The 27,827-nt window shown below is 41.8% G+C and overlaps 2 protein-coding genes across 2 annotated transcripts in view; one reads left to right on the top strand and one right to left on the bottom strand.

The window, feature by feature from the left end:
• Positions 1-1,434: 1,434 nt before the first annotated feature.
• TEKT5 (tektin 5) lies at positions 1,435-26,954 on the bottom strand. Its single transcript, XM_065850877.2, has 7 exons — positions 26,363-26,954; positions 25,096-25,179; positions 23,402-23,472; positions 21,584-21,727; positions 17,450-17,672; positions 4,494-4,648; positions 1,435-1,698 (listed from the first exon to the last, which is right to left on the bottom strand). Exons 1-7 carry the CDS (start codon positions 26,921-26,923, stop codon positions 1,485-1,487), a joined length of 1,452 nt encoding a protein of 483 aa, XP_065706949.1. The 5' UTR covers positions 26,924-26,954; the 3' UTR covers positions 1,435-1,484.
• Positions 7,509-27,827, top strand: part of CLEC16A (C-type lectin domain containing 16A) — a 164,474-nt gene continuing 144,155 nt past the window's right edge. Inside the window, exon 1 of the mRNA XM_071815330.1 lies at positions 7,509-7,512. The gene's annotated coding sequence lies outside the window, so the exon portion shown is untranslated. The remainder of the gene's footprint in view (positions 7,513-27,827) is intronic.

Raw genomic sequence — 27,827 nt, 5'->3', positions numbered from 1 at the left:
GTCTAGTGACTATCAGAAGTAGGCCCCACAATCCTGTGTTCCAAACTGATTTCCCATTATTTTAAATCTTTAGCAGCATCTCACTGCATAAATGTCCTGACACAATAGCCAGGAGATGCTACTTGTTTAACTGAAGGGGAAAAATGGAGCATGAGATGGTTCAGCCACAGCCGTGCTCAGGGAAAACTGTGCCCAACTCCCAGGAGGTATCAGCTTTGGTTGGGAGCTGCATTAAGCCACCACCCACGCAAAACAAAGGATGAGGAACACAGCCAGGTTATGCAGGAGACTTTCAAATCTAGCATTGTTTCGGGTTTGGCTTTGGTCCAGTGTGAAATGCATTTTGGGTGTTCCTAGAGCTGCTCTGGAGAGAGGAGCCTGAGGTAGTGGGAAACAGCTCACTTATCGGAGCTGTAGTTTGCTGGTTACTCTGTAAACGAGTGTGAGTAAACCCATCAAGAAACACAAACAGCAGTAAAACATTGACTCCATTTTGTCCAAAACAGACAGACTGCTTTACCATTAGTTAAAACGCGTTCTTCCTCAAATTCTTTACCACTGTTAATGGGTTTGAACTGTCATCTGGAGAAGTCAGGTCTCACACCCATCCCTTCCTTCTCTCTCCTCCACACAGTCGTGCTCTGAGAACTGGAAAGCTGAGCAGTCCAGACTGACAGACAGACGGACGGCTTCAGTGCACATTAGGCACATCATGTTCCTGTACGCGGGTTCCGTTCCTGCTTTGTCTGAACTTTGTCATCAGTCGCAGTAGAGCAATGGTGCTGTCTTTGCTCACAAAGTCTTTTGACATTTAATGATAGCACATATTTCTAAATAGTTAAGACCTTTCAGACTCAGGCAAATGTCACAAATAGTTCACACAGATTTCATCATACTTATTTGTTTGAAAATTCAAAAAGAAAAAGAGAGGTAGGGATGTAAGGATTTCCTCTCAGTTAATACTGTGTGCCTGAAGCTGTCGCACTGAAATTGCTCTTCGGTTTTTGTGAAATGAGTTTGTTCCTCCTCCTCTAATTTCAAACGCCAAATCTAGCATTGCTGGACAGGAGGAGTGTAAGGATGAGGTGAGCATTTAAACCGGACTTTTCCAGACAAGGACTGAAACAGATGACACATTATCTGAACAGTTAAATCCTGTGTTGTACTAATTCTGTTGCAGTATGGTGTTTGGCTGTTTTCTCTAGCTAGTAACTCACATATATATATATGTCTTGCGATATCTGTGTGGTTGTTTTAGTGTGGTCTGATTCCATTAGAATAAGTCTACTAATTCTATTTGAGTTCATAGCAGCTACAGCTGAGAATACGAGGTTGTACAAAGGAAAGAGGCTTGATCTCAATTTTCATTGGTTTATTTCTATAGGATTTAAATTTTTGCAAAAAACAGAATAATAGTGAATTCCTTGAGGAAATAGTTGCAACCTTTGCAACTTTGACATGCATAGGATATGCAAGGTTGCTGGTTAAGTGTAGCCAATGAGGCGGGGGGGGCTGGGGAACACCTTGCGCATGTCCATGCACTTTCTGTCAATGAAGAAGGAGTTTGCTTTCACCGAAATGTCGTGTTCCAGCTTGGATTTGTTGACCATCAGCATCTGCAGAGTATCACGGGCTTCTTGCAGACGTCGCTTTAGGGTCTGTAAAGTGTCATCTATAGTGTAAACTTCAGTGACAAGCCTGAAAAAAGAGAAGGGGACAGGTTGCTCACGTAACTTCAGCAGCCACTCAGCACGTTCCTGTTAGTGGGAACAAGAATCGCTTGCCAGAATAACTGTTGCATGTGCAACTCTGGAATCAATATTTTCTGTGAGCTGATACCTGCCCCATTTCTTCCAGTGGTTTATCAGTGGAGATGTGGCAAATCTTGTGTAGTCACTGGGCTGGTAAACTCCAATACTGTCAGCTTTGTGTTTTGTCTGATGTTCTATTAATTGCTCAGTGCACTACAGACAGTAAAAAAGATTCTTTTTATTTTTATTTTCTCCCAGAATCCACTTTAACGTGTTTTGGGATAGTCCCAGTTGTTTCAGCACAGAAAAACTGGACTTTATTAATTGTTTTCTGTCTAATCCTTTCAACTACAAAGTTGGCAGCACACACAGAGAACAAGTGCCAACATCAGCACTTCCTTTGAAATAAACAGCAAACTCAGATAACAATTACGTGTTCCAAAGAAATGGTTCACTTGATATTTTCTTTCCCTATTACAGTCAAGCTATTGGTCTAATTCCCATATAAGAGAAATACACTTGAAGTATTTAAAAGCAGAAAAAATCATTAAGTGAATTAGCAAATCGTTTTGCTTTCTCAGATAGGATTTTGTCTCTAAGAAATATATTTTATTTGAGATGTTGAGTTATGATGACCATAATATTCAAGGATTTGGATGAGTTAAAGCATCCAGCACAACCTGGTGTGGATTAGGGACCTGTGGCTGAGCAAAATTAACATGCACTGGAGGAAGGAGAACAGGATGTGCTCATTATCTGGCAATATAACTACATCTAGTAAATGGTGTCCTTGTATTAATATTTTGGTTAAAATATTAGAAATCATATAAGACTGACAGAAAACTTGTGTGTATATTAAGGCTAAAATACTTCCAAATAGCTGTGCAACAGCTTGGGAAGCTCTCCCACAGCTGCCAGGAGGAGCTAGATTGATTCAGAACCCTGGGTACTACTTGGTTTTAAGTATCTCATGTTTATCCTTTCACTCTAATTGAAGAAAATATCAAAAGACATTCTAATGTTCCAGTGACTTCAAATGAACCTTCCAAACTTTTTTAGACAGGTCCCTTTGGAACATCAACAGCATCACTGGCAATTGTGGGAAGAAAGTATAATGTGACACTGTTTTTCATCCTAAATCAAGCAAGTTTTGTCTCTTGGCTACACACGATCCTGCTGAGCGACTGATGTCAATCACACCGCTGCAGACACTCTTGGGGAAGAGATTTTCAGGGAGGGAGTAGAGACAGAACGAGACTCAGAGTATAGAACTAGACAAGTGTATTAATGTTTAAGGCCATTGGTGTTTTGTTTGTTTTAATAAAATGCTGATACTATCTTATTTGCATACAGAACTGATAGTGCGGCGCTAACTGAAGTGGCAAATGATCTGCTCCTATAGTAAATGTACCAGCTGAGTGAATGCTACAGTATGACCAGAAGTTTTTCTTGTTTTTCACAGCTAAGCGCCTGCATCCACAACAAGCATGATTTGTGTGATATGAAAAGCCATATAAATACAACTTTCCAAAGGGATATAAAAGAATTCAAATCCAGACCAATATTTTGTGACAGAATGGATGTGGGGAGCAGAGCATGAAACTGAAGAAATCTAATATATGGATACGCCAAAGGAAATGTCAAGATCCGATTAGGGAGGTATGAGGCTGAAAAAATATATATTGCATTGTACAATTTATGGTTTAAGGAGTTAGAAAAAGTGAAAAGATGCCAGTACAATAAACTATGATTTATTGCCTCTTCCTTGTTTAAATTGAAACTTTTCACGTTGATAAAACAGTGTTTAGGAAAAATAATATAACTACTCAGTTTAAGCATCATGCACTTCATTAATCTTACTGTATGTGAAGCTGCTGTATACAGTGAGATTTTGCTAGGGACAAAAATAAAAGGGAGTAGTTTTCTACTTTCCATAAAAATAAGCAAAACTCTTTTACTAGACTGTGAAGTTCACTTCATCTGGGGGCGGAACCCAGGTGCAGTATTTCTTCAGGACACACACACACATGAGCTTTTTGAAGGCAGTATTTTAAATAAGATATACTTGATAGTCGTCTTCTGGATCACTGATGTGTGCCAGCTGAATTGGGGGGAGATAAACGGGCTTAACATTCAGAAGAACCTTTTTTCGGTGACTAGGGAAGAAAGGCTTTATCTCGGGTATCTTCTTGTATATATGGAAAGACACAACGCACACTCTACACATAGTACAGGGGTCGCCCAGCTGATGCCAACATGTGCTGGGAAGCCCCCACAACTCTGTAAGCAAAATGTATGCTATAGAACCAAAATGCATGCCAAAGGAGCTAACCTGTGCAAAGCTGATACTGAAGTTGCTGTACAGCTGAAAACTAGTTGAGGCAGTAAGAAATGCTCCCTCATTTGTATTTGCATTAACTTTTCAAGGAGTTTGACCATTACATAGTTGTTTGCATCAAGACAGGATTTTGTCTTGGATAACATGTTCTTAAAATTAGGTTTTTCCTGAAGTGAAGTCTTGTGTTTCATAGAGAGCGGAATTAAAATCAATTCGTAAGGCCCAACTCAGCCAGGAGAATGAACCCCAAAGGGTATCAGCCAGCAACATGCAATTGAGCTCTTAATTGTATCCTAATGTAACGAATGCAATTCTCATCTCATTGAACTGACTCACACTCATTAAATTTCCTGTTCCTGGGTGGCTGGTGAAGGGAGGGATGGAGTCGTTGGGCTTTTACTTACTGCAGTTGAGGTGCGTCACGGCAAAGTTCCATATTGGGCCGGTTAGTTCTTCCCACCAGGCGAGTCTGGGCCACCTTCAGCGGGTACTCCTTCGCCTTTATGGATCTCTCCAGTAACATGATTGTATCTTCTGTCTGGAAGATTTCCTGAAGGATCTGAACAAAGCAGAACGTTTTTTAAGCCTTGCATGCATACAAAATAAGAACGCTCCCCCTCTTTTAAACACTTCTGTAGGAACTGCTTCAATTCTGGCATGTTAATTGCTTAATTTAGGGGAGGAGACTACTATAAACTCATAAATCAGGTGGATTTGTATAATGTTGGCTTGATCTTGCCATTTCTTTAAAAGGACATATGGCAATCCTATCAAAGCCAGGAGGGGGCTGTACACTCATACATCACATGAAAGCATTTAATGAGGTTGTTCCTGAGAAACAGGTGAACAACATCCACTAGGAAATGCACCATCTCTTTCCTATTATAAAATTAAGACATTTGTAGGCAAATTGGAATATAAACTTATTACAAGCAGAAGAGAGGCACTGAAATATTGTGATGGGATATTCCAACTGTGTTCTTGTGATGAAGCTATTTTCATAGAGGCAGTGTTTATAGCTTTATAGGGAGTTATTTCTACTTTGCTTCATTTTACTCCTAAATATAAAAAAAAATGCTACTTGATCTATGAACATTTTGCAAAGGTGAAATTCCAATAAATGATCATTTTCCTTTAAACCTTCATCCAATTCTGATTTTCTTTTGCCCCATAAATTCCAAAGCAATCAAATATATCCCCTCTGAAATTGTTTCATACTCCAAGTAATTTGGGGACATTTGCTGCAAGAATATATGAACATAAGTCATGTTTTCACACTGAAACTAAATTCTCAAAGTTTTGAAAACTCCACTGAGAGCTGTAGAGACAAGAGCAACTTCCTTTAAAGGCTTATTTTCTGTAAATGGAGAAGATACGGAGTGAAACATCACCAAAAAGGAGAGACCCATGGAATTAGTACAGCGTAGTTTTTAGTCACAGTTCATGTTATCATATAATTGTGTTATTCCTAAGAATACTGTATGTGTTTCTTTCATATTTTAATCTTTACAAACAAAATTGAGAAATTGCAAGGGAAAAGTTTCCTTCAGTCTTACAAAAGAAAGATGGGAAAAAATGTTTGTATTTGGGTAACATTTCCCAGCCAATTGATTATTATGTTACTTTCATCAATCAGGATTCGTCACAGCCAATGTGGTGAACCTGTTCAAGCTTTTCCTGTACACAACTTTAAAATGGAAGATAACAAATTGAACTAATGTATTTTCTCAGTCAGTCTACTAAAATCAACGCAACGTGAATTTTAACAACCACTAAAAACGGTGTAATGTGACCTAATTATGCTGCTACTTTGATCTTGCTTACACATGAAGTTGTACCAAGTTTGCTAATGATGTTCATGCTTTGAAAATTGAATTAGTCCCTGCTGCTGAAGGGTTATTTATTGGCAAAACCTGAAGAGTTAAGGATGCTGGGAACCTGCCCCAGTCTGAATCCTTCAGGGCTTGTTGGCATTGTATAGTAGAGCAATGTGGAAGATCTCCTGGCCGTCCACACCAGTTCAGCCCTTACAGCAACACAATTTTCCAATAGAGGAATCATTTTAGACCCCAAGGAGCAGCGTATGAGCATGACTGTGCTGGTCTGAAGTGAGATGTCCACACCACGCTGAGCCCTTTGGGTCCAGGGTTGGTTCTCACAGAGCTTAAGAGCATCTTCACCCAAAAAGGAGCACTTGTTGCTTATAGGCAGCTGGGAAATAAACCTGTTTTGTTATGAAGGGAACATAGTCTGGAAGAAAATGAAACTAACAGGAGTAAATTTCTTCTTATAACTTTCTTTTTTTCTGCAGTGGTTCCTTCTTAATTAGATAATCCCTGTAAACTAGCTGTGTTTTACAGGAAATATTTATGCAGATAATCCAGTGCACTTTGGTAGCTATTTGTTTTGCAGAGGAACTACTTCTGATAAGAGCATATTGTTAGATACATCATTTTACATCCTGTTCACGATTTTACCAGTTACACATACTTATTTCTATAGATAAAAACCCAGGGGAAGACACTTAATAGAGTTAAATATTCTTCATTGTGCATCAAGACCACATCCTCTTCCCTGAAAACACCAAGGATTTGGGTCTTGTGCTGCTCAGAAGCAGAATTTGAGTAGTTTGTGCTGTTGTCAGAACTTTGCCACTTATAAACTCTGCAAGAGAATCCAGCGTGTTCATCTGCACATGCCAAAGGTGAGTCCGGCTCCAAGGTGATGTGTGGGGAGTTTGTCCCACCTGTCAGTCCAGGAGAGGACTGTTCCCACTGCTGACCAAGTCCGTGGGGACGCCCCAAGGCCGCGAGGCAAAGGCCAGGCGGTGTTTTCAGTGTCACCCGCGGCGTCGCAGGGTCCTCCTTTCCTGTGTTTATGTTACAGCTTCTGCCACCGCGGTGCCGTTTCCCGTCCTCCGCCTCGCTGCCCGACGTCAGCAGACTCACTGCCGCGCGGGTCTGTTACCTGTTGGCCTCTTGCGTTAATTCTCCTTACAATTTGGAGCAAATTGTAAGCAGGTGGATTTGTTTTTAATAAAGTGCCATTCCAAATAAAACCAATGGAACAAAGCAGGGTGTATCTCAGCCCAGTAAGGACCGAGCAAAGTTATGTCTCAATTTCAGAAAGAGCTGAGTTGGGTTATTTGGTTTCTATTTCTGGTGGAACAGGGGGCTTGCAGTCTCGGTTCAGATTGTGGGTAGGACCTTTGTGGTTCAGACTGTGACCTTTACTGGTAGTAAAACACTTTTTCTCTTGGGCAGCAGGTGGAAAAGGTAATTCACCTTTGTGAAACAGTGCGATTAAAGCAGCCCTGGAGCACTTGGTTAGAAATGAACCACGACTGTGAAACCAGCTCCCCAGAGCCATGCCCCAGCTCACAAGTGCACTCGTGCTCAGGTAACCATATAATGTCATCACTGTGCTGATACCTTCTGTCCTGTGATACTATAGATCAAAACAAATCATTCAGTGAGCGGAGTTAAATTATAAGCTCTCTTACACCTTATTAGTGCTAATTGTTCTAATCAGCTTAGAGAAGAGGATGAAATTAATATTGTCTGTGAGAAAATGCTTCTCTTTATTCAGAATTCAGTAGATGATTAGTCATGAAAAGAGAGCTTTTATCTAAAAGTCACTGAAAACTCAGTTTTATAACATTTTGTGTCAGCACAATCTGCAGCGACTACACTTGTGTGCCACAGGACTTCTCTAGATGCTCTGGTGTCCTGCTCAGAAGGTAGGAGTTGTCTGCAAGCATGTTATGCACAACCACGGCAATCAGTCAGTGCTACTGAGCAAACCCTCATTCATTCGCCAAGGAAAATATTGTTTAAACCTGCCTGTGATCTCAAAATTCAAATATGAAGCTATACATCCACCTTTAAGCCCTGCTTGGCTGTACATAAGTGGATGTGGTTTAGGTTCATTGCATGTTCTTAATTCTTTTTTTAGTTTTTTTTTCTCAAAATGCTGTCATTTAAGACAGACAAAGCAAAATGTCCTCGGAGGAACCAACTCCAGCACATCGCAGAAGCTTTGTGCGAGCAGTTTTCAATTCCTCATTCTGGCCACACATTGGATAAAACGATTTAGATAATGTGATATCCACGAAGGGATTGGCGGGGAGGATCACCAGACAGTGTTGCACCAGCCGATGTCATTTCTGGGTGGCCTCCAAAGGCAGGAAACAAAAACAACACCGGCTGAGCAGCGTGTTCCTCGAGCAGGGTGAGGGACCGGCCGGGGCAGGGAATGCTGGACACGTTCCCTTCAGGACACGAGTGAAGTTTTGCACTGCAGCGTTCTGGAGAGCCTGGAGAAAACTGCACTCCCACCGTTCTCTCGCTTCACCCAGGACAGCTGGGTACAGTGAGACTGACACATCACGTAATCAGGGTAGCCTTATGTACAGCATTAGCATTTTTAAATGCTGCAGTCCGATAGCTCTCCTTGTTTCTTTGTTGTTTCTGAGGTTTGGTCAGTGTTCAGTATCTGAGTGCAAAAAGCAGCAGGCAGGTAATGGGCTGGGAGGGACAGTCTTGTGCCTCCTCGTTTTTAAAATTTCTTTATATTTAATGTTTTGCCTCTCAGTTATTTGAACTTTTTTCATCCTTGTTTCCATATTTCAACCAAATTATTTTGTAGAAGTTATGTTTATCGAAGTTATCATATGTAATTGAATAAATAGTGTAACTGCGACTGATTTCACAATTAATTTTAGGGTGTATCCCCACACTATTTCAAAGCAAAAACTATTATGTATGGCAAAGTATAACCCAGATCTCGAATCTGAAATTAATTTGGACCTGACAGGCTTTACTGTTGTGGTGTAGACAAATTCTTGGCCAAGATTACCACGTCCCTTGCTCTTGTTGTTTTTAGGGGTTTGTTTCTTTCCTTTGAAGCTTAATTGAAGGTCATTATTTTATGACTTATCAATTTTTGTTTTGTTTTTTAATCAGATGGTGGTGGGAATACTCCAGGAGTCTTTTAAGGAAAGAAGAAAAGCCTATTTTAAAGAAAAATAAAATCACACTTGACAGAATGAGACATTAGCAGGTGATGTATTCAGATAGTTTAACTGTGTTGAAGCAGAATTGGAATTTTTCTGCGCGGTAACTTTTATACATTTGTTGTGCATAACCACAGGATGACTGAGTTTCACAGGTAAGAGAAGCTGCAGTTTAGTTTGTGCCCAGGGAAAATATCGTCAACCTGATGCAGCGCACAATTCATCGAGCGTATTGGGAGTGGAGAGATAGGCCTGGACTTGGGAATATTGCAAGCTTATTTATAAAGCTTCATAACAGTGGGAATAGGGTTGGCATAAATATAGACAACAGATCTGAAAGATAAAGCATGGTCTAAGTTCTATGTGTACCAAAGGATACCTATAAAATCACCAACTTTTTCTTTATAACTGTCCTAAATATTACATTTTCACATAAAATTGGAAAGTATTGGAGTGTAAATACTATACTTTTAAAACAAAGAAGGTTTTAAATATACATCTGGACATTTAGTCTATGTCCTTACATAGATTGGTCTGTATAGCATAGGCTGAAACAGATGGCCCAGGGTATATAACAGTTTACAATCTCACAAAAATCCTCCTTTCACTGAATTGCAGTATGCCTTTTTCTACTTTAATTTCTGAAAATATAAATCAATTTCACATTTATATGCAGTCACTTTCTATTTAACTTTTCCACTGGGCCTGTTTATTTTAAAACAGCTTTATTAAAATTAATGGGGGAGAAAAACATGGGAGCATTTAACTTGGCCTGGATTTTCTAAAATATTTTCAAAATAACAGAGGAAGTCATAACTGTATACAAGGAAATGCTTAACTCCTTTCATACCTCCTTGCTACACTTTTCACTATCAAAGAAGAAGAGTAAGCATCAGAACTCTGTTGTATTTCCCCTCCATTTTATACTGCATTGTGGTTTTGGGTGCTGGAAAACCAGCGATTTTGAGTGCATTATCATTTAGGAGAACACAATTAAGTGCTATGTTATTAACATATTTTTGCTAAACTTGGTAAAAATAACAATAAAGCAGGCAGTTTGGGCCTTGCACATGCTCTGTTTTAAGTTACTCCATCTGAGAGATGGGCATACATCCCTTTATAGAGAGAAGATGTGTCTAGAAAGAGATGGTGCCAGGGAGAGATGGCTGTGGCTCATGGATCTGCTCTAGAATTTAGATTCTTGTCAGGAATGAGACACTTTCTAGTCATTAAAGAAATTTCAAGCCAGTCATGGTAAGCGAGATTGGCCCTGACTTTAGAGCCAATGCAATGTATTTATGCACCTTCAGAGCCTGAAAATGCTTCTTTTCTAGAAAAGCTACTACATGTGTCTATATTTCCTGCAAGCTGCCCCTTTCTGAGAATAAGAACCTGGTTTATAAATGTATGTGATCACTGCTGGCTTGAACTAAATCCTTTTTCCTCTGCCAAGCCTGCACGACTTGCCCGAGTGTGAAGAGCTGCAGGGGAGGAGCAGCAACCACCTCCAGTTTCTCACACCTAAATGTTGTGACAGAAATAAGTTCTATCTCCTATATCAATGCCAGCAAAGCCTGACCTCCATTCACTCCAGGCTGCCTTTACGTAGCAGCGGTGTGTCCCTCCCTGTGAGATTTCTGTTCTTTTGTAAATAAAGACACTTGGATTTGTGACAACCAGGGTACATCCTGGTGCGCAAGGGCTGTCGCTTGGTGGTGATACCTCCATCCTTCCCACGTCACGTTCCCCTGGCGCTGATGGGTGCGGAGCAGCGTTGCTGCAGGTGTGCTGAGGAGCCACCTCCTCCTGCTTGGGTTCTCCACTTGTCATATTAATAGTTTGTACCCTGATCTAGTCTATGCAAGTCTTTATGATTTCATGAGATTAAGCAATAATTTTAGGAGAGAGAAATCTGGTTTTGTCTTCAAGCAAGTGCCTTCGCTTTCACCTGTACTTTCTCTTGGTTTCTAGGCAAAAGTCTATTCCTGGCTTAAAGAACTATTTCCTCCTTCAAACAGGTTTTTCCAGGCATGTTTGAGCTGCCTGCACCAACCAGCTCCTACCTTCCCGAATGCTTCTGAGTCACTCTTCATTAATCATGTGAAACTTCACTCTCACACAGGTTCCAATGTTAAATGATAAGATTACCTGTATACCCAGTCACCATGAACAGACGTGAAGAACCATGAATAACTGAGGTTTTAAGGCATAAAAACAGGAAGGGGAAAAAAAGCAATCAACAAAAATATAATTTAAAATTGATGTCAAGATCCACTGGAGTCTGAGGCGAAAGCCTTTGTGGGGTGAAGCATCTGCTACACGGATACTCCTTCCCACAGCTCACGACACCGCTGCACCTCCCATACTCATTGCTTACAACGGCACCTCCCCTCCTATTTTAGTATTTCTTTCTATTCCGGTTGAGAGGAACAGGCCGTGTCCTTTTTAACAGCTGTAGGAGGACTCCTCTCAGAATTTCTCAGATAGGAAGCTTGAAAAGTATTTCAGAGGCTGGTAGGCAGTTGCTGGGTTTATTGCCACTGAGCTTTTCCTGGCTTTCAGTCTCTATTTTATGCTAATTGTAAAATTAAGTAGGTTTATCTGTTGAATTATAAATAAGCTGTGTAAATATAAAGCGTTCTCAATTCTTCTAGCCACCATATAAAAATACTCAATAGCTACTGAGACAGGAAAGGTTTTTCTTACATTTTTAAATACTATTTTTCTTAAATTTAGAATTAGGTGGAGGATGGAGACTCTGAGGGGATGACTTATTCAACAGATGGTGTAACTTAGTAAATCCTAGAGGCTTTTCAGGTATAGACTTAAAAATATACCAGGCAAAAAGAAAAGGCGGAGTTAATTTCCCTCATATATCGATGTAATATTCTGCTTTTCACACTCCAGGGGTTAAAGCAAACAAAGAGCAGCTCTGTTTTTAATAGCACACATTCTCAGTGAGCCGAGTGGAAATATTCTAAATCATGACCACTTGTTTGCTGGAGCAGGTGGTTACTTTTTCTTCATTTTCCTAAACATGTACCTGTTTTTCTAGCACCTTTCAGCTCCCTGAGTGGCGGGGCTGGCAGGAGGCTGGCGCTGGGTGCTGAGCCTCGGGGCGCAGGACCGCTCTGAGCGCTGTGCAGCTGGTGGGGCGGGCAGAGATAAGCTGCCGTTTAGGCTCGGCATAAATACTGGACTATGTAAACATGTCACTCACTGTCTGGTCTGACTGATTCCCAGAGGTGATGTACATAAACATCCTGCCCTGTTGGTTATTTCCCGAGACTGAAGCCAACGTAACTATTTAGGTTAATATTAACTTTATGGAAAAGAGATGCAAACATATTAATGAGGGGCTGGCACCATGATTAAAGGTTTTCCTTCTTTTCCTAAAGATTTGTGTACTTTTACACTAGATGTAAGATATATTTACCATAATGTCTCTTGGCATAGACTGTTTCTTGAGGCATGCTGAAGACAACATACCACCCTATTCTGCATCAATTTGTTACACTGTTTTCTGTTCACCTGCTTAAAAATCTGGTCCTAGAGCAGCTCTGAGCCTGACCAGAGTCACACGCTGGGATTAGACTCTTGGAGAATATCTGCATCCCCAGCTGACCACGTGCTGTGTGAGCCCCGTGACGATGAAACACCGCAGAGCTGTAATACCTGCTTTGGTTTGTCATCTAACCCTTGCCAAATACGCAGCTGGGTGTCTGCCTCCAGCACCTCGTATTTCCAGGGTTCTGTTGTCCAAATTCCGGATGAGCCTCACATTGTTAGGATCAAGATTAATCCCAGAATCAAGTAAGATGAATTAATCATAGACTTGTGCAGTTGGGACAGAAATGAAAAATGGGACGTTTTCAGTCTTAGGATAAGAAGTCTCCGTTCTGCATTGCCTGCAGGTCACCAGTCTGTCCTGTAGAAATTCCTCTTTGAAAGCCAGAGATGGTAGAGAGATCAGAGCTTTCAGGGAGAACATTGATCTTGATTTGAGTTCCTGGTGCTAATAAAGCCATCTGGCTGCGCTAAGCTGCTGCACTGATGCGTTCCTTTGCTCTGAAAAATAAATCCTTATGTTTTCCATCTAGATTTGTCTGGCTTTTGTCTGAACACTGATTCTTCTTTCTGTTCAAGCAACAAGTCTTCTATTATGATGCTTTTTTCTTCTGTATGTATGCTTGTGGACTTAGCAAGTTCTCTGCCCCTATCCCTAATCTTATTGGGACAAGCTAAATAAAGCAGTGTCATCTAGTGCTACTGACATCCCTGGTTTTAGCCTGCTAAGGAGAAAGTGGAGGAACTTATTCCATCCATTGTTTGTTTTCCAGTCCATTAGTCATTCTTGCAGCTGTGATAACTTCTGGGCTTTGGAGCTGCAGTAGGAAATGCTTTGTACCACACCCTTGCTCCCACATACCCTGTTTGATTGCCGCTGTAAAGATGGCAAATCCTCCTAGTTCTCTAGACAAAAATCTAGCAGAAATAGGCAGGGAATAATTTTACACGGGAGCTCTACTGTGAACTGGACAGGGACACATATAGAACAGGATTTTAAGGACAGTGTTTCCTTTCTGCATGTGACTGTTCAAAATTATACAAAAGCCATTTAATCCTTTTGCACTGTTCCCCATGCAAATCACTTCCCAGACTTCTGATAGGTGGGGTTTGCCAGCCTCCCCAGTGGCTTCCCCCACAGAAGTGTCAGGCAGGAAAAGCCAAACAGCAGACAGTGAAAATCTGAAGTGAGGAGCACTCAGACAATTTCCTGAATACAGAGGTGAAGTGAGAGAGAGCTGGACCAGTGAGAGCAGCTGGACCACAAATGCAGAAAGCAAGTGGGCATCACTGACAACCAACACTCTTTGGAGACTTCCCTTGTGCTGACCTGGTTACTTGATCTGAATTTGGAGCCTGTTCAGTACTGGGATTCAGACCAAACTCCAAGCATAAAATAAAGGGTAAAAACACATCTGATCTGCCCCAAGACAAGACATCTCTAAGTTGCTAAACAATCCCTCTAACTAAATGTAAATCTTTGTATGTTCATAGTAAAAAACGTGATGGGACAGGTGATGTATATAATAAAATGATACTGTGTGCATCTTTTCATCATGGGTGTCACCTGGTGACTAGAAACTGAAGGCATTTAGTCTTGTTCAGACTGTTTCAGACATGAAAAAGAGTCAAAGGCTGTGTGCTAAGCAGCTTGAATGTCAGGATTTGAGAAAGTTATTTAAGGAGCAAAAAATCTGTTTTTCAGATGCCTACAAGGAAAGGTTCTTAGGTGAATCTCTTGGCTTCCTTGAATTGGAAAGTGTGTCTAGTTAAGGGAAACTAGCTGAAATCTTTTTTTCCGAAGACTGTATTTTGTTCATGTGCTTCTAAAAATGGTGTGAAAACAGTCTGTAGTGTGAACCTTGGTTAAATTGGCAGAACCTCTATCAGTTACAACATGAAAGACTTGGAGTCTATTATTTGATTGTATTTCAGTAACTCAAGGTAAATGGTGCAGGAACAGGTTAGAAACTGAGGTACAAGTCCTCCAGAAGTACTAGGAGCAGACCAAATGCTTATAAAAACAGATGGACTGCTGTGCAGTTCTTACTCTGAGACTTGTACAGTTTGTAACCTGAAATGGAGACATTATGTCATGGATGGAGAAGGTCTTGGCAAAACTCCTGGCATGGTGTTTGATAGAAGTAAAACCAGGATACCTTCATCACAGAAACAGTCTGTGTATCTTTTGGTATATACAACACACGTGTCTAGACACCAAGGGAGACAATATTCTACAATACAACTAAGCAGAATAATAATGGATCACTGTTTTTCTTTACATTTTGTTTCTATGAGAAATACAAATTTAGTGTTATTACAAGAAGGAAGCGCTGGAAGAACTGCTGGAGACTGTTCATACAAAGCCCTCAATAACATACTTGTTATCAGATACTCTTGAACTGGAATATTGACCCAGCAACATTCTGAACAGCAGTCCTGGAAGGGCTGTGGCAGACAGCACCAGGGAAGAAGGTGTATAGAATCATTTCAGTTGGAATAGACCCTCAGGATTATCAAGTCGAACCATAACACAACTCCAGCACTAAACCATGTCCCTAAGAACCCCATCTATATATATTTAAACCCCTCCAGGGATGGTGACTCCAGCACTGCCCTGGGCAGCCTGTTCCAATGTCCCACAGCCCCTTGGGGAAGAAATTGTTCCCAAGATCCAACCTCAACCTCCCCTGATGCAACTTGAGGCCATTTCCTCTGCTCCTGGCGCTTGTTCCTGGGGAGCAGAGCCCGACCCCCCTGGCTCCAAGCTCCTTTCAGGCAGTTCAGAGATCAGAAGGTCTCCCCTCAGCTCCTGTTCTCCAGCTGAACCCCCCAGGTCCCTCAGCCGCTCCCATCACACTTGTGCTCCAGCCCCTCACCAGCTCCGTTCCCTTCTCTCCACTCGCTCCAGCACCTCAATGGCTTTCTACCATAGAACTTCACCCACATCTTAGCCAGCAATGGTTTTGCTCAATAAACATATTGTGTTTTCCTTTCTTTTGACAACACTGACCAGTCTGAATTACTCCTCACCAGCATATGCAGTTTTCTTCTCCTTTAGAATGTTCTTATTCTGATGTAACTACATTACTAAGGAGTTTGTGATGAGTAAAGTATTTGCTGTGTACATGTGAACTAGTAACTCAGCATTACCAGCAGCATTAGTTCATCGAGTGCAATCTTATTTGATACTTGTTTTAACCATATGTAGCATACAAACTAATCATTCGTTATACAGATACAATTACTCTAATTTCTCCAGATAGCTTACTGTTACTCTTTAATGGTGTAACAGCATAGGATATAATTTTTTTTCCCATTATATACCAGTTTTCAGAAGTTATGTCACAGTATAAGCTGGGCTCCATGACAAAATCCCCCTTTGTACATTAATATCTCAAAATGCACTTCATGATTCTGTAAGTACACCCTGTGCTACCTTATGCCATGTAGGTTCTTTTATAAAAGGGGCACCTAAAAGCATTAGAAAAGGGCAAATAAAAAATGTGAAGCAAATGTTCATAGATTAAATCCATGAGAAATGTAGACGGATGGCAAATTCAGGGACAAACTGCTGTAGTTGGCTAGATCATATACAATCTAAAAACATACAAAAAACTACATTCAACATATTTCGTGCCTTATAAGAAGGGAAAAAGAAATAATTTGTGCTGTAACTTCACACATATTTAGCTGGTTAGTTTGCACTTCACTAAATGTCTCTAAAAATAAACTTGAAAGCATCATAAACCACTTATTGCAAATAGAATGGCAGGAAAACTCTATTGTTTCCAAGTCTGCACTGAAACAAATGATTGAACATGGGACTCCTATATAAGAGAAGGAGTTTTAATGGAAGAATTTACTGAACTCTGGCTGAAACCAGACGAAGGTAACACAGTGAGTCTTGAGAGCTTAAGATTTTATCTGTCAGTACAAAGGCAGCACCTCTTGTTATCTTTGGAACATATGTTTCAAAATTCAAGTAATACACTTCCAACATGTCACTTATTTCAGTGAAAACTTACTGAAAAGGCAATACAGATAGAGATTAAAGCAGGTCTGTCTCCTTCTGTGGCATTTCTGCCTTGTATAATATGAAGACAAAGGTAGAACAAATGTTTCAAAAGTCTGACCCATTCCAAAATAGCTGCTTTCCAACCACAACCAGCCAAAATTCAGGTTAAAGATGTGGAAATGTATTTATCAAAAGCAAGAGGAAAACTTGGAACCTAGGTGTCAAGGGTGGACTAATGACATTCTGTATGTAAATACTTTTAAATTGTAGATAATTTAGGGCTTTTCCCTTAATGCTGCAAAATGAAAAGTGCAAAAACTTCGTCTTCTCCTTCCCCTGCACCACATAAATGTGTTTGTGGCCCTTTTGTTTGCACTTTTTAAAGTTAGCTCACTGTTTAAAAAAAATCATGCCCTATTTCTGCATCAGGAAATGGCCAGGGAATATGATCCATGAATGTAAAATAGAAAAAAATACTATGTAAGATATTTTTTCCCCACTTAAAACCTGTGAGTTGCAAATGAATGTAATCAGTGTGCGATTAGGGTCTCTTGTAAAACCGTGTCATCTCATCAGGCTGCCTGGCTCGGAGTGAGCTCTTTTCAGGTGTGTGCGGTTCAAACTCACCCTATGAGGACAGGTAACACAGGTGTATCTTCTGAGGAGATGCTCATGCAGGAAGGATGGAAACACCAAAAATTTCTGTGCCTTTCAGGTACAACTAAGATGATACGCAGCTGCCACCTCTTAGGGGCTCTTACCTTGGCCAGTTGTGCCTGGAGTTTGTTCTTTGCATCAGCGACTTCAGCGATGCGGTGGTTAAAGGCCAGGTTGGTGCTGACGTACTGATTCCACATCTCCTCAGACGTGGTCTCCAGGGCAACCTCCGCGTCCTCTCGGAGCTTCACAGAGTTGGCCCTCGCGTGCTGAGCGTTCCTGATGTTGTCTTCGCTGAATTTAGCCCATGTTGCAGGAACTGAAATACTGGAAGGAAATTTAAAAGAAGGGGAAGACAAAAGATAAAAGCTTAGGTGAGCTATTTTCTGTTGAGTAATAATTGCACTGAGATTAAGTGTTCATTCACCAAATTGTGTGATCACATGCATCAGGTGATTCTACTGGTTTCATACCCACTTTCTCTTTTTTCCCCTCTATAAACCAAAGATTTGGCAACACCACATGAAGATCTTGGAGAGCTGTTACTTCAATGGAATTTCTATGGTTTACTTGGATATTGTGGCTCCTAACTAAAGGTCTTTGTGGCCCTGGCATCAACTTCAAAGTAAGTAGGCATATGTTTTGCTGTATGAAGAATGACTTTTTCTTACATACTTCTTGTTTATTGATGCTTTAAAATAGTGTTTCAGGATAAGGTATGAATGTCAGCAACACACCTTCTTCTGGTATTTAACAGATTGGGTGAGGGTCTGAGTTCAAACCTGCCGCTGTATCTCAGCTGAGATTTGACACGGTTCTGTGTCAGTGTTCAGAAAGTTTATTGCCTTAGTGGATCACTACATTACTTAGCATGATCTCCTGTGCATTGCACACCATCAAACTAAATTCAAATACCATCTACTTTTGTGAACACAAACCTTTATCCTGGGGAAACTGAGTTATGTGTTGCCAACCACCAGAGAACATGAGAGCCCAACCTAGTTTAGAGAAAACAAGCGAGAAACCCCAGAGAAAGGGTTGTTACACAGCTCTGGTCTGCCAGCAGAGCGGCCCTACCTCGTGAGATATGAATGACCTCGATAATAAAGTATACGGGTCTGGCATCCCAGTGCCCTTCATCACCAGAAGGAATGAGAGCAGGGAAACGGATGAGGCACTGAGCTCCGAGTGAGGAGAACTGGAATTATCTCCCAGCCCCAACACTGTCCTTCTGTGTCATTTGGACAGATATCTCCACCCACTTCTCTAGGCAGTCAAATGAACACCTCTGCTTTACCTTGCGTGGCTGCTACAGTTAAATTCAGTGAGACGGGCAGAACTGGCTCTGCTATGGAAAAGCCAATGAACGTACAGAGACTGAATACAGGGGTCCCGCGCTGAAAAACGCCACCCAGGAACATTCCTCCCACAATATCCTGCGTGTAAACAAACTTGGGGGTGCTTGGCTTTGTGTCCACGCTTCACAGATGGCCTTCATTATCGTGGTGAACATCATTATGAACATAAATCCCAGAGTCAAGTCTTTCCAAACTGGGAATCTCTGGGGCTCTAAACTTGCAGCCTGAGCCCCCAGCTTGAGAACTGGAACAGCAGAAGCGACTCTTTGGAGTTAAGTTCACCACCTTCTTCACTGCAGCGCTCAGCCTACCAGTCATTCTCCCTTCACCTAGAAAGATTTAGGGTTTTTTATGGAAAGGTACAGATGTTTTACTTGCCAAACTGAAACACTGAGACAAACTTCTGTCTGCATTTAGACTTATTTCTCCACATAAAACTTCCTCCTAAGAGTTATGCCTGTTTGTTAGACTCTGCAGGGACAGGTCACTATCTATTGAGTTCCACATTTGCTTTAGGTTTTAATTGAACACTGAGAATAAATATAAAGGGATGCAAAAAGAAAAAGTTAATTTTGTCAGCACTTCTTTTCTCAGGTGCCTTTTTTTCAGTTTTTATAGTCTATTCCTCTCTCTCCAAACTGAAGTACTGATCTTCCTAAACAATTTGGAATTCCTTAGTGCCACACATTTATTTAGGTAGCTTTAGGTAACCAACACGGTGCCATAATAAAGTGCATAAATCAGTGTACTAAATCTGAGCTGGCACTACTTGCAGCTACTGATCCAGACAGTCTCAGTGTACTTTCTGTATGGTATTGGGGTTTGTTTCGTTTTCTGGGGTGTTTTTTTTACCCCTCTACGGTGTGATGACAAACACGTTTTCACCAGGGGCCACGTCAGCCTGGCGGTTGCCTTCAAAGGGCATTTATACATTTATACAGTCCTAAAAGTCCATTCAGCCCTTTGAAGGCAACCGCCAAGCTGACGTGGCCCACGGTGACAATGAGTTGGACACCCCTGCTCTACAGCCTGATGATTATATTCATATTCTCATCAGAAAATTAAATTTCCAAGTAGATTTCCGTCTTGACTATCTGAAATAGTTAGTACTTAATCTGTTCTTTAACATTGCTTTTTCAGACTGCAATTGATCCGTCTGGCTCTGCTGAGGCAGAAAACACCTGCTCTGCTCCCCAGCGCTGCAGGTATGGCTCAGTCTGCCAAGCGGCTTCTGGAAAATCTTAATGAAAAATGGCATTTCTTTGGGTAATGGTTGGTGGAAAAGGAAAAGGGCTGTAAAACTTACCCACATGAGTCTGCTTTTTTCCCTGAGCTGACAAGAATAATTTTATTCATTGCTAATCCTAAAAGGAGGTAGTGTTACTAGAGTCAGCAGAATGCCTGCCAAGTTTCCTTCGGATATGCCCTCCTTTCAGCAGTGAATGAGGTGATCTTTTAATGAAAAGCACAGCATAAGTAAACAAATAATACTGATTATTTTTTTAATCCTTCCAGCAAGACAGAGTCATTATCGGTTGAGATTGTGGAGCACATCCACCGTTCAAGTATTGCTATGTTAAAGAGCAATAAGGGAACTAACAAGTCATTAGCACAAAAACACTGCCCTCTATTGTAAGCTGCTTTTCCTTTGCTGTTGCTTTTGGATTAGATGCAAGTCTTGATGAGGCCACTACTAATAAACAGTTTTTAAACTGTATACAATTGGGACATTTTAGTTTAGTAACTTCAGTTCAGGCTGTAATGCTAAAGCTGTGCCAAATCTTTTTGATCACCCTGTGTAATATCTATCTCTGTATATCTCAATGCCCTGATAGCTAAATAACTCAAGCTGTTTTTACAGAAAATGTATATAATCCTTGGTGTACACTTGCATGCTGCTTACCACGTTGCACTTAATTGCACACCTTAGCTGAATTTTTATTTTATTGGATGTGGGTTTGGAACCTGAAGACCACAGAACAGTATAAATAAAAACCAGAGGGAGATATTTTTAGGGACATGGTTTAGAGCCACCAAGATGCTGAAGGGAGTGGAGCATCTCCCATGTGAGGAAAGGCTGAGGGAGCTGGGGCTCTGGAGCTGGAGAAGAGGAGACTGAGGGGGGACTCATTCATGGGGATCAATATGGGAAGGGGGAGTGTCAGGAGGATGGAGCCAGGCTCTTCTCGGTGACAACCAGTGACAGGACAAGGGGCAATGGGTGCAAACTGGAACACAGGAGGTTCCATTGAAATATGAGAAGAAAATTCTTCATGGTGAGGGTGGCAGAGCCTGGCCCAGGCTGCCCAGGGAGGTTGTGGAGTCTCCTTCTGTGCAGACATTCAAACCCGCCTGGACACCTTCCTGTGGAACCTCAGCTGGGTGTTCCTGCTCCATGGGGGGATTGCACTGGATGAGCTTTCCAGGTCCCTTCCAACCCCTCACATTCTGTGATTCTCTTTAGAGGTGGACTTGACAGTGTTGGGTTAATGGTTGGACTCAATCTTAAAGGTCTTTTCCAACCACAGTGATTGTATAATTCCCTGATCTGCACAAAGGATTTGAGGGTGAGGATCCAGCTGCACCTCAGCTGTGAAGGATGCTCCTCGCTGAGAACCACAGCTCAGCTCACAGCTTTGCTGTGGGGCTGCCAGCTCCTGCCTGGCCCCAACAACAGCAGCTCTGAGGGGCAGGGAATATCTCAGGATGATGGAGGGTTGGAGGGCTTTACACCAAGAAAAACCAAGGCCATACAGAGACAGAAGCCACTTCTTTTTTTATCACTTCTCAAAGGTAAGGCCAGGACTGGTTCTGTAATCAGGCTCCCACCTCCAGCAGGAAGCACAGAAAGAGAAGGTTACAAAAGCCGCTTGTACTCACGTTCCATCTATTTTTTCCACTCCATGGTAAAAGGCGATGCTGTCCGATGTGTTCCTCAGGTTGAAACACTTCTCATCGATGAAGTGGGCTGAGGTTTTGTCGGCAAGATCCTGCTCCAGGGCATGCTGTGCATCTCTGTTGATACTGCGAAGGGGAAAGACTTTAATCTAAACCATCTCTGATACTGGTGTGCTAAATAGTGAATTGCTTTCATTAGCTTCCTACAATGCTTCATTTTAACGTTTGCTGGCATTTACAGTGCCTTGAAATGTCTTGGTGCTGTAATTTAGCTAGAGGGAGCTGCTGTTCCATTCATCCTTTCTGGCCTCTAGCCAGTATCCCCCGCCAAGAATTGTCTTTAACTCACTACCTTTAGTAACATTTGTCATTTTGATGACAGACAAACACAAGGGTACAAACCACAGGTAGTTGTTGTGTGGCATGAGGGAAGGCTTCAGAGCAAAAGGGGGCAGCTTTTGGGTGACAACCTTCGTGCCAGCAAAGCTGGGAGTGAGAAAGACCGGGGCAGAGCAGAGTCGTGGTTTCTCATCTCTCCTGATTTGGGGCACAAATTCACTCAGCATAATTCAAATTGTACATCACCGGGAAAGCTGTTTAAATAGATCTGTTTGTCTTGATCACAAGGAGGGAAATATGTCGCTCCATCTCTGCTTTCTTACCCACAAGGAATTTTTGGAGTAACTTAATCTGCTTTGGCTCTTCCAAAAAGAGGGCAGAGCTGGCAGACCTTGGGCTGGAATGGGAGTAACGTGGATGAAGAAACAACCAAAGTCTTGCTTTCCAGTGCCTCAGGAAGACAGCAGACACATGGGCATGTTTTGCCAATATTGCTGTTTCTGTGATGTACTTGTCAACATTGTGGGTCTGCCCGGTGTGGGGACAGCACCGAATCCCAGGTACCCAGCAATGCCATGGAGAGCCAGGCAGAGCTCGTGCCACCAAACGTGGACTTGGCTTTGGTCCGATCACACCTCCAACGTGCTGCAGTAGCGGGATGAACTGCAGAAATGCATCTGACCTGACTCATGCGAGCCCTGAGTGCCATTAATCAGAGCAGTCGTTTGTAAAATCTGCTTAGGTCTTTTTCTCCTGTGATGTAGTAATCAAGAACTGCACAACTTTCTCTTCCTTGTGTGCACTTAAACTGCTTCTTTTGAGAATCAGGTCACGTCAAATAAACATGACTTTTAAAACTTGTGTCAGTTCTGCATAGTTAACAGAACACTGTATTCAGAATAGTTTTACCAATTAAATGATAAGGCTTATATATGATTTGCATTTACTAGGATATTTGCGCACTATCAAAGAAATAGAATAAATTCCAAAGCCTCCCATAACGAAAACATGTACAAATATACATAAAAGTAATTTAGGTCCATTCCATAACTCATCTCATACCTTATTATATCATTAGATTCCTGTTTGTTTGCTCTATGGTAAATTTCCTTTGAATTTAGTTTTGTAATTTAAAAAAAACCCTTTGAACTACAGTCCAACGCACCACATAGCAACATTGGCAGAACTAAGCTATCATTTTAGTGCCCCTAATTTTAATGAAGGATTTAAGATTAAGCATGACTTTAAAAACTGAGTTATAGTCACCTTTAAATAGTAATTATTGCTGTTCTGCAGTTTCACATACAAATTCTGTCATTGGTAAGAACTAGAAGTAGAGGGCAATGAGCATCTAACAGGTGAAGTCTTTGCTTTTGCTGTTTTCAATCTGTCATTAGGTAATAGCTAACACTGAATTCAGCTTTCCTATCTTTAAAACAGGGATTAAAAGTAAAGTCTTACTCCAACTGTTGACCAATTTTCTGTGCGAGTTTTGTCAGTATTTCTTGACACTCCTTGAATACATCGACCTCCTGCAGTGGAAAACATAGTGTCAGTGCTTCCCTTCAACTTCATTTCTTCTAGTGGATTCACCCTTTTTATTCTGCATTTTAGATGTTGCAACCATCTCACAGATCTCAAGTGCAATGTAGGTCAAGAAAGGATGTGTTTTGGTCCCTCTCTCAGTACTACAATGTTGTGTATTTTGACTTGGTTTTGTATGCCTTTTAATATTTATTACAAATATATATTTATAATATTTTATTTTTATATTTATCAAACATGTTCATAGATTTTATTGCATGGAGTCATTCTAATAAACACAAAGGCAAATTTTGCTTGCCTTAAGTATAATGAAGATACTTGAAACCTGAACCTTAATCCATTAAACTACCCTCTCTAACTACTTCTACATTTTTCTAGAGCAACAGAAATATTTTGCTAATAGTGGAGTAGATTAAAAATATATCTGATCTCAGAAACGGGGTCCCTAAGGAAGTATATTGTAATATTCTTCCAAACCATAAATAATAGTCATAGAAATTCAAAGCCAGGTTCCACTAGGCTTAAAATAAATAAAACTATTCAAACCAACCACACTAAAAACTATGCCAAGATGGTAATTACAGACCCTCAGACAACATTATGGTGTTCCAGCTCTTTTCTTTTTAAAAAGTCTGGTTTAGCCCAACATACCCTCTTACCTAAGTGTGCACAGTTTTGTGAGTTTTGAAACTGGAAATGAAGTGTTTTAAATTCTTTGGAATTCACTAAGACAGCTCAGATTTAAAAACACAGGCTCTGCCTGTGCACTTGTACAGTGCGTGTAGGAGCGACAGCAAGTTCCAAATGGGTTTTCCAGTTATTACAAAACGAACCCTTATTGTCCTTTATTGTCACTGTCTTGCTTGCTCCATAGCCAGAGCAATGCCTGGGAGACCAGGCAAATAGCCTTTCATTTTCATTTTGAAAATATCCTATTTTCATCTGTTCATGTGGAACATCTAGCAGTATTTCATCCTATTCTGAATGCTCATGCTAAATTAAGTGCTGAAATTCTTAAGCTAATGTACATTAGGCCTGTGATTCTCCATTAAAGCTGTGAAACCCCCAGATGCAGGTTGGAGGCTCTGAACGAGCATTGCGGTTATCCCAGTGCTCTGCACATCCTTCCAGAAATGCCATTTCCCCATAATGTTCGTTCCTAGTATTTTTGTTCTCATACACATCCAATATAACTCATTTTAAATATGTTATCAAAACGTTATTTTTTTAAATTATTTAAAAGATTTTGCAATCACTACTATCATCATTTTATATTTTAAGCCCTAAGAACTTCTGAGATTTTGTAGACCACGGCCCAGAAAACAATCTTGAGACGTGTTTCTACCTTGTTTTATAGGAACAGGGAAGACAGACCTGGAGAAGACCTTACAAGGATGCGAGGCTGTTCCTTTTGCTCCAGGAAGGGTGAATAGAACATTAACTATCCCCGACATATATAGTTTTACCAAATTTCTTTCTCTTTTCACCCCCTCAGCCTTCCAAATAAATGAAAGGAAGAAATTATTGCAACGTTTTTACCCTGATAAATATTTAGTTAGATTTTAGTTCTTTCCACAGCTTGAAAACTAAACTGGTGAGTCTGATCTTACCTTTATGAGGTTCTTTTCCACGTCGTCATGAACTAGGTCTATCTCCTTCCTCTTCTCGCGGTAGTACAGGCATTCCAGCGCGACCTGCGAGCAAACACGGGACATTTGCGATGGGCTCAGTGCTGTTGTGCCGTGACACCTTGAACTGTGCTGATGTCAGGCAAGGACCATCCTTGGGGTCACACAGAATCAGAGGTGGCTCCGTTGGCTCAACTGATCTGTCTTGGTGGCTCATTCCTACCTCCCTGTTCATAATAATACATGCTCTCCAGGATTAGCTGCCGTTTGATTAGCTGCTTGTGAACATTCAGCAAGGCCTCCTACATCTCAACAAGCCCAAGCTTTGCTGTGAATTGTATGGATTAAAACACCCGTGTTGTTGTACAATCATCCACAGCAAAATCCTTTAGTCTCGCTCCCCCTCATCGTCCCTTACCCAATGCCAAGGTTTGGCAGTTTCATACCTGTACAAGAGAACAAATGCAAAACTACCTCGTTGAACAGGGAACTCAGTTCACCTGCCCCATCAGGTCAACTTTGCTCTTCATGTCTCATCCACGTGTTCAGAACCATACTAAGCAATGAAACAGCATCAACTGGCACAAAACCTTTCAGCAGAAAATGTTCCCTGAATAAAAGCATCTTCAGCCCACCACTCTGACCCAGTACAGATACAGACAACTAAAAGAGTTGTTATTGAATACTGAATTTGGGGTTTCTATTTGTACTTGCCTAGAACCACGACAGATGTAGCTTCCAGCAACAGATGTTTATGGGAGAACTTCGACTCTAGGTTTTGGACGGTTTGAGTTTTTGCTAGCATCATTTATTGACTCTAATATTACTGTGGCTTTTTGTGTTGTAGTTAATTCGCCTTTAAGATTTTGGAGAACTTCAAAATGTAATGCAAATGGTGTGCCGTCCTAAGTAAAAATATTATTTCCACCAAGTGACAGCAGATAATTCAGAGCTAGATAAAAACATGGGGATATTGCAGCTCAGAGGGCCACCTTCTGCTCTCCTGTCATGTTCTGAGGGGGCTGGCCAGGCCTGAGGGACACTCGGCCTCAAGCAGAAAGGAGGGAGAAGAGGCGTGGAAATGTCTTGAGAGGTTCCTTTGCTGACTTTTATATTTAAAGCCCATGGTGGCCAGGTCTCCTTCTTACGCGAGGGTCACCTTTCACCAAGATGTGTCTTGATGATAACAGTAAGAGCCACACTAGTATTCAACAGAGATAAAGGAAATAACCAGCGGTGTCAAACCTACCTTCAGTGGTCCTTGCAGTTCATCCACAGCGCATTCAAGTCGCTTCTTTGCCGTTTCCAAGGCTTGGGTCTCTTTCAGCAGACTCTCCAGCTCATAGATGAGCTCAGATCTCCAGAAGTCAATGTTGGACATCCTCTGCCCCAGGTTTCTTTTACTGTCCTCTTGCATCTGATAAGTCAGTTGATCCTTATCTTGCATCAGTCTCATGGAATCAGCGTTCATCCTACCAGCGCAGTACCTGGAGGCTTCCGAGCCTCGCAGCTGGGCCATGGTTGCATGGTGCCAGTCGCGCGGGCTGTAGCGGGCGTGCAGGCTGGAGCGCAGCGCCGGCAGGATGGTGGGCGGCCGCCCACTGGGGTTAAACTGGTTGTCGGAGTCGGGAGGGACCGAAACCACCTTGTGCAGCAGACTGGGCCGCCAGGAGCACAGGTGGCGGTAGCCGGGCAGGTAGTAGGACTGGTAGGTGTCCTTGGTGATGCTGGTGGGAGGCAGGTCCGGGAACAGGCAGCTCTTCCTCGAGCCACAGTAACTGGCCACCTGCGTGGTGCCCAGGAACTCCATCCTGCAGCGGGACAGGCGGCCGCAGCACAGCCCCTCGGAGCCCCCAACACCACCTGCTGCTGCGGGGCACCTTGTGACACCGCAGGGAGGTCACTGAGTTCCGAGGGCTGTTCCATCCTCACAGGGGGCTGAAACCCGCCTGGGTCCTGGCACTCTGGGGGATCCACTTGACCCCCTGTTCCCTGCACATTGTTTTTCTGCAGGAAAGCAGCAGTTTGCCCTGCAGAGCAGCCCCCGGTGTGCTGGGACCTGGGGACTCAGACATGACATGACGCTGTGTTACAGTGCAGAGGGACTTGCCCAAGGGGGGATGTGGGTTTGTCTGCAGTGAGCTTACCTTGAGCAAAAGAAATACAAGTTTGAGTTCAGAGCGGTTCACATGTATCAGTCAGTGGCTGCAGGGAAGTGCAGCCCTGGAGACAAGTCTGAGCCAAATCATGGGCTCTGGGAGCCGTTTCTTGCCACTGTCTAGTGATCTCTGCAGACGGTTTGGTCCGAATGGACAAAAAAACCCAAAAATACCTTGAGCTTTGCTCTTCTTCTTCTCACCTGTGTTCATCTTCCACAGAAAGTATAAAAGATGGGAGAGACCTTCCTCTTATGATTATTTTTCTCCAGTTTTAAATGTTGAGTGACATCTCAGATAACTTAGTTTTCTAATTTTCCCTTCCAGCTTTATGGCCTGTATGGCAAAAACCCTTTTCTGAAATCCAGTGCTCTAAGGTCGCATTGTGACCCATGTTCTGTACCAAGAATTTTGAACATAAATAAATACTTCTAATTAGGCGCTGTATTTCACTGTCCTAAGAGTCCTTAAATCAGCACAGCTTTCTTCTAGTTTGAATGCAAGACAACTGCCATCTTTTTGTCTTCTTCAAATACATAACAATGGAACAGCTCCTGA

This window comes from Patagioenas fasciata, chromosome 15 (genome assembly GCF_037038585.1).
Source record: "Patagioenas fasciata isolate bPatFas1 chromosome 15, bPatFas1.hap1, whole genome shotgun sequence".
Taxonomy (NCBI): Eukaryota; Metazoa; Chordata; class Aves; order Columbiformes; family Columbidae; genus Patagioenas; species Patagioenas fasciata.
This window is presented reverse-complemented; position numbering and strand designations above follow the sequence as displayed.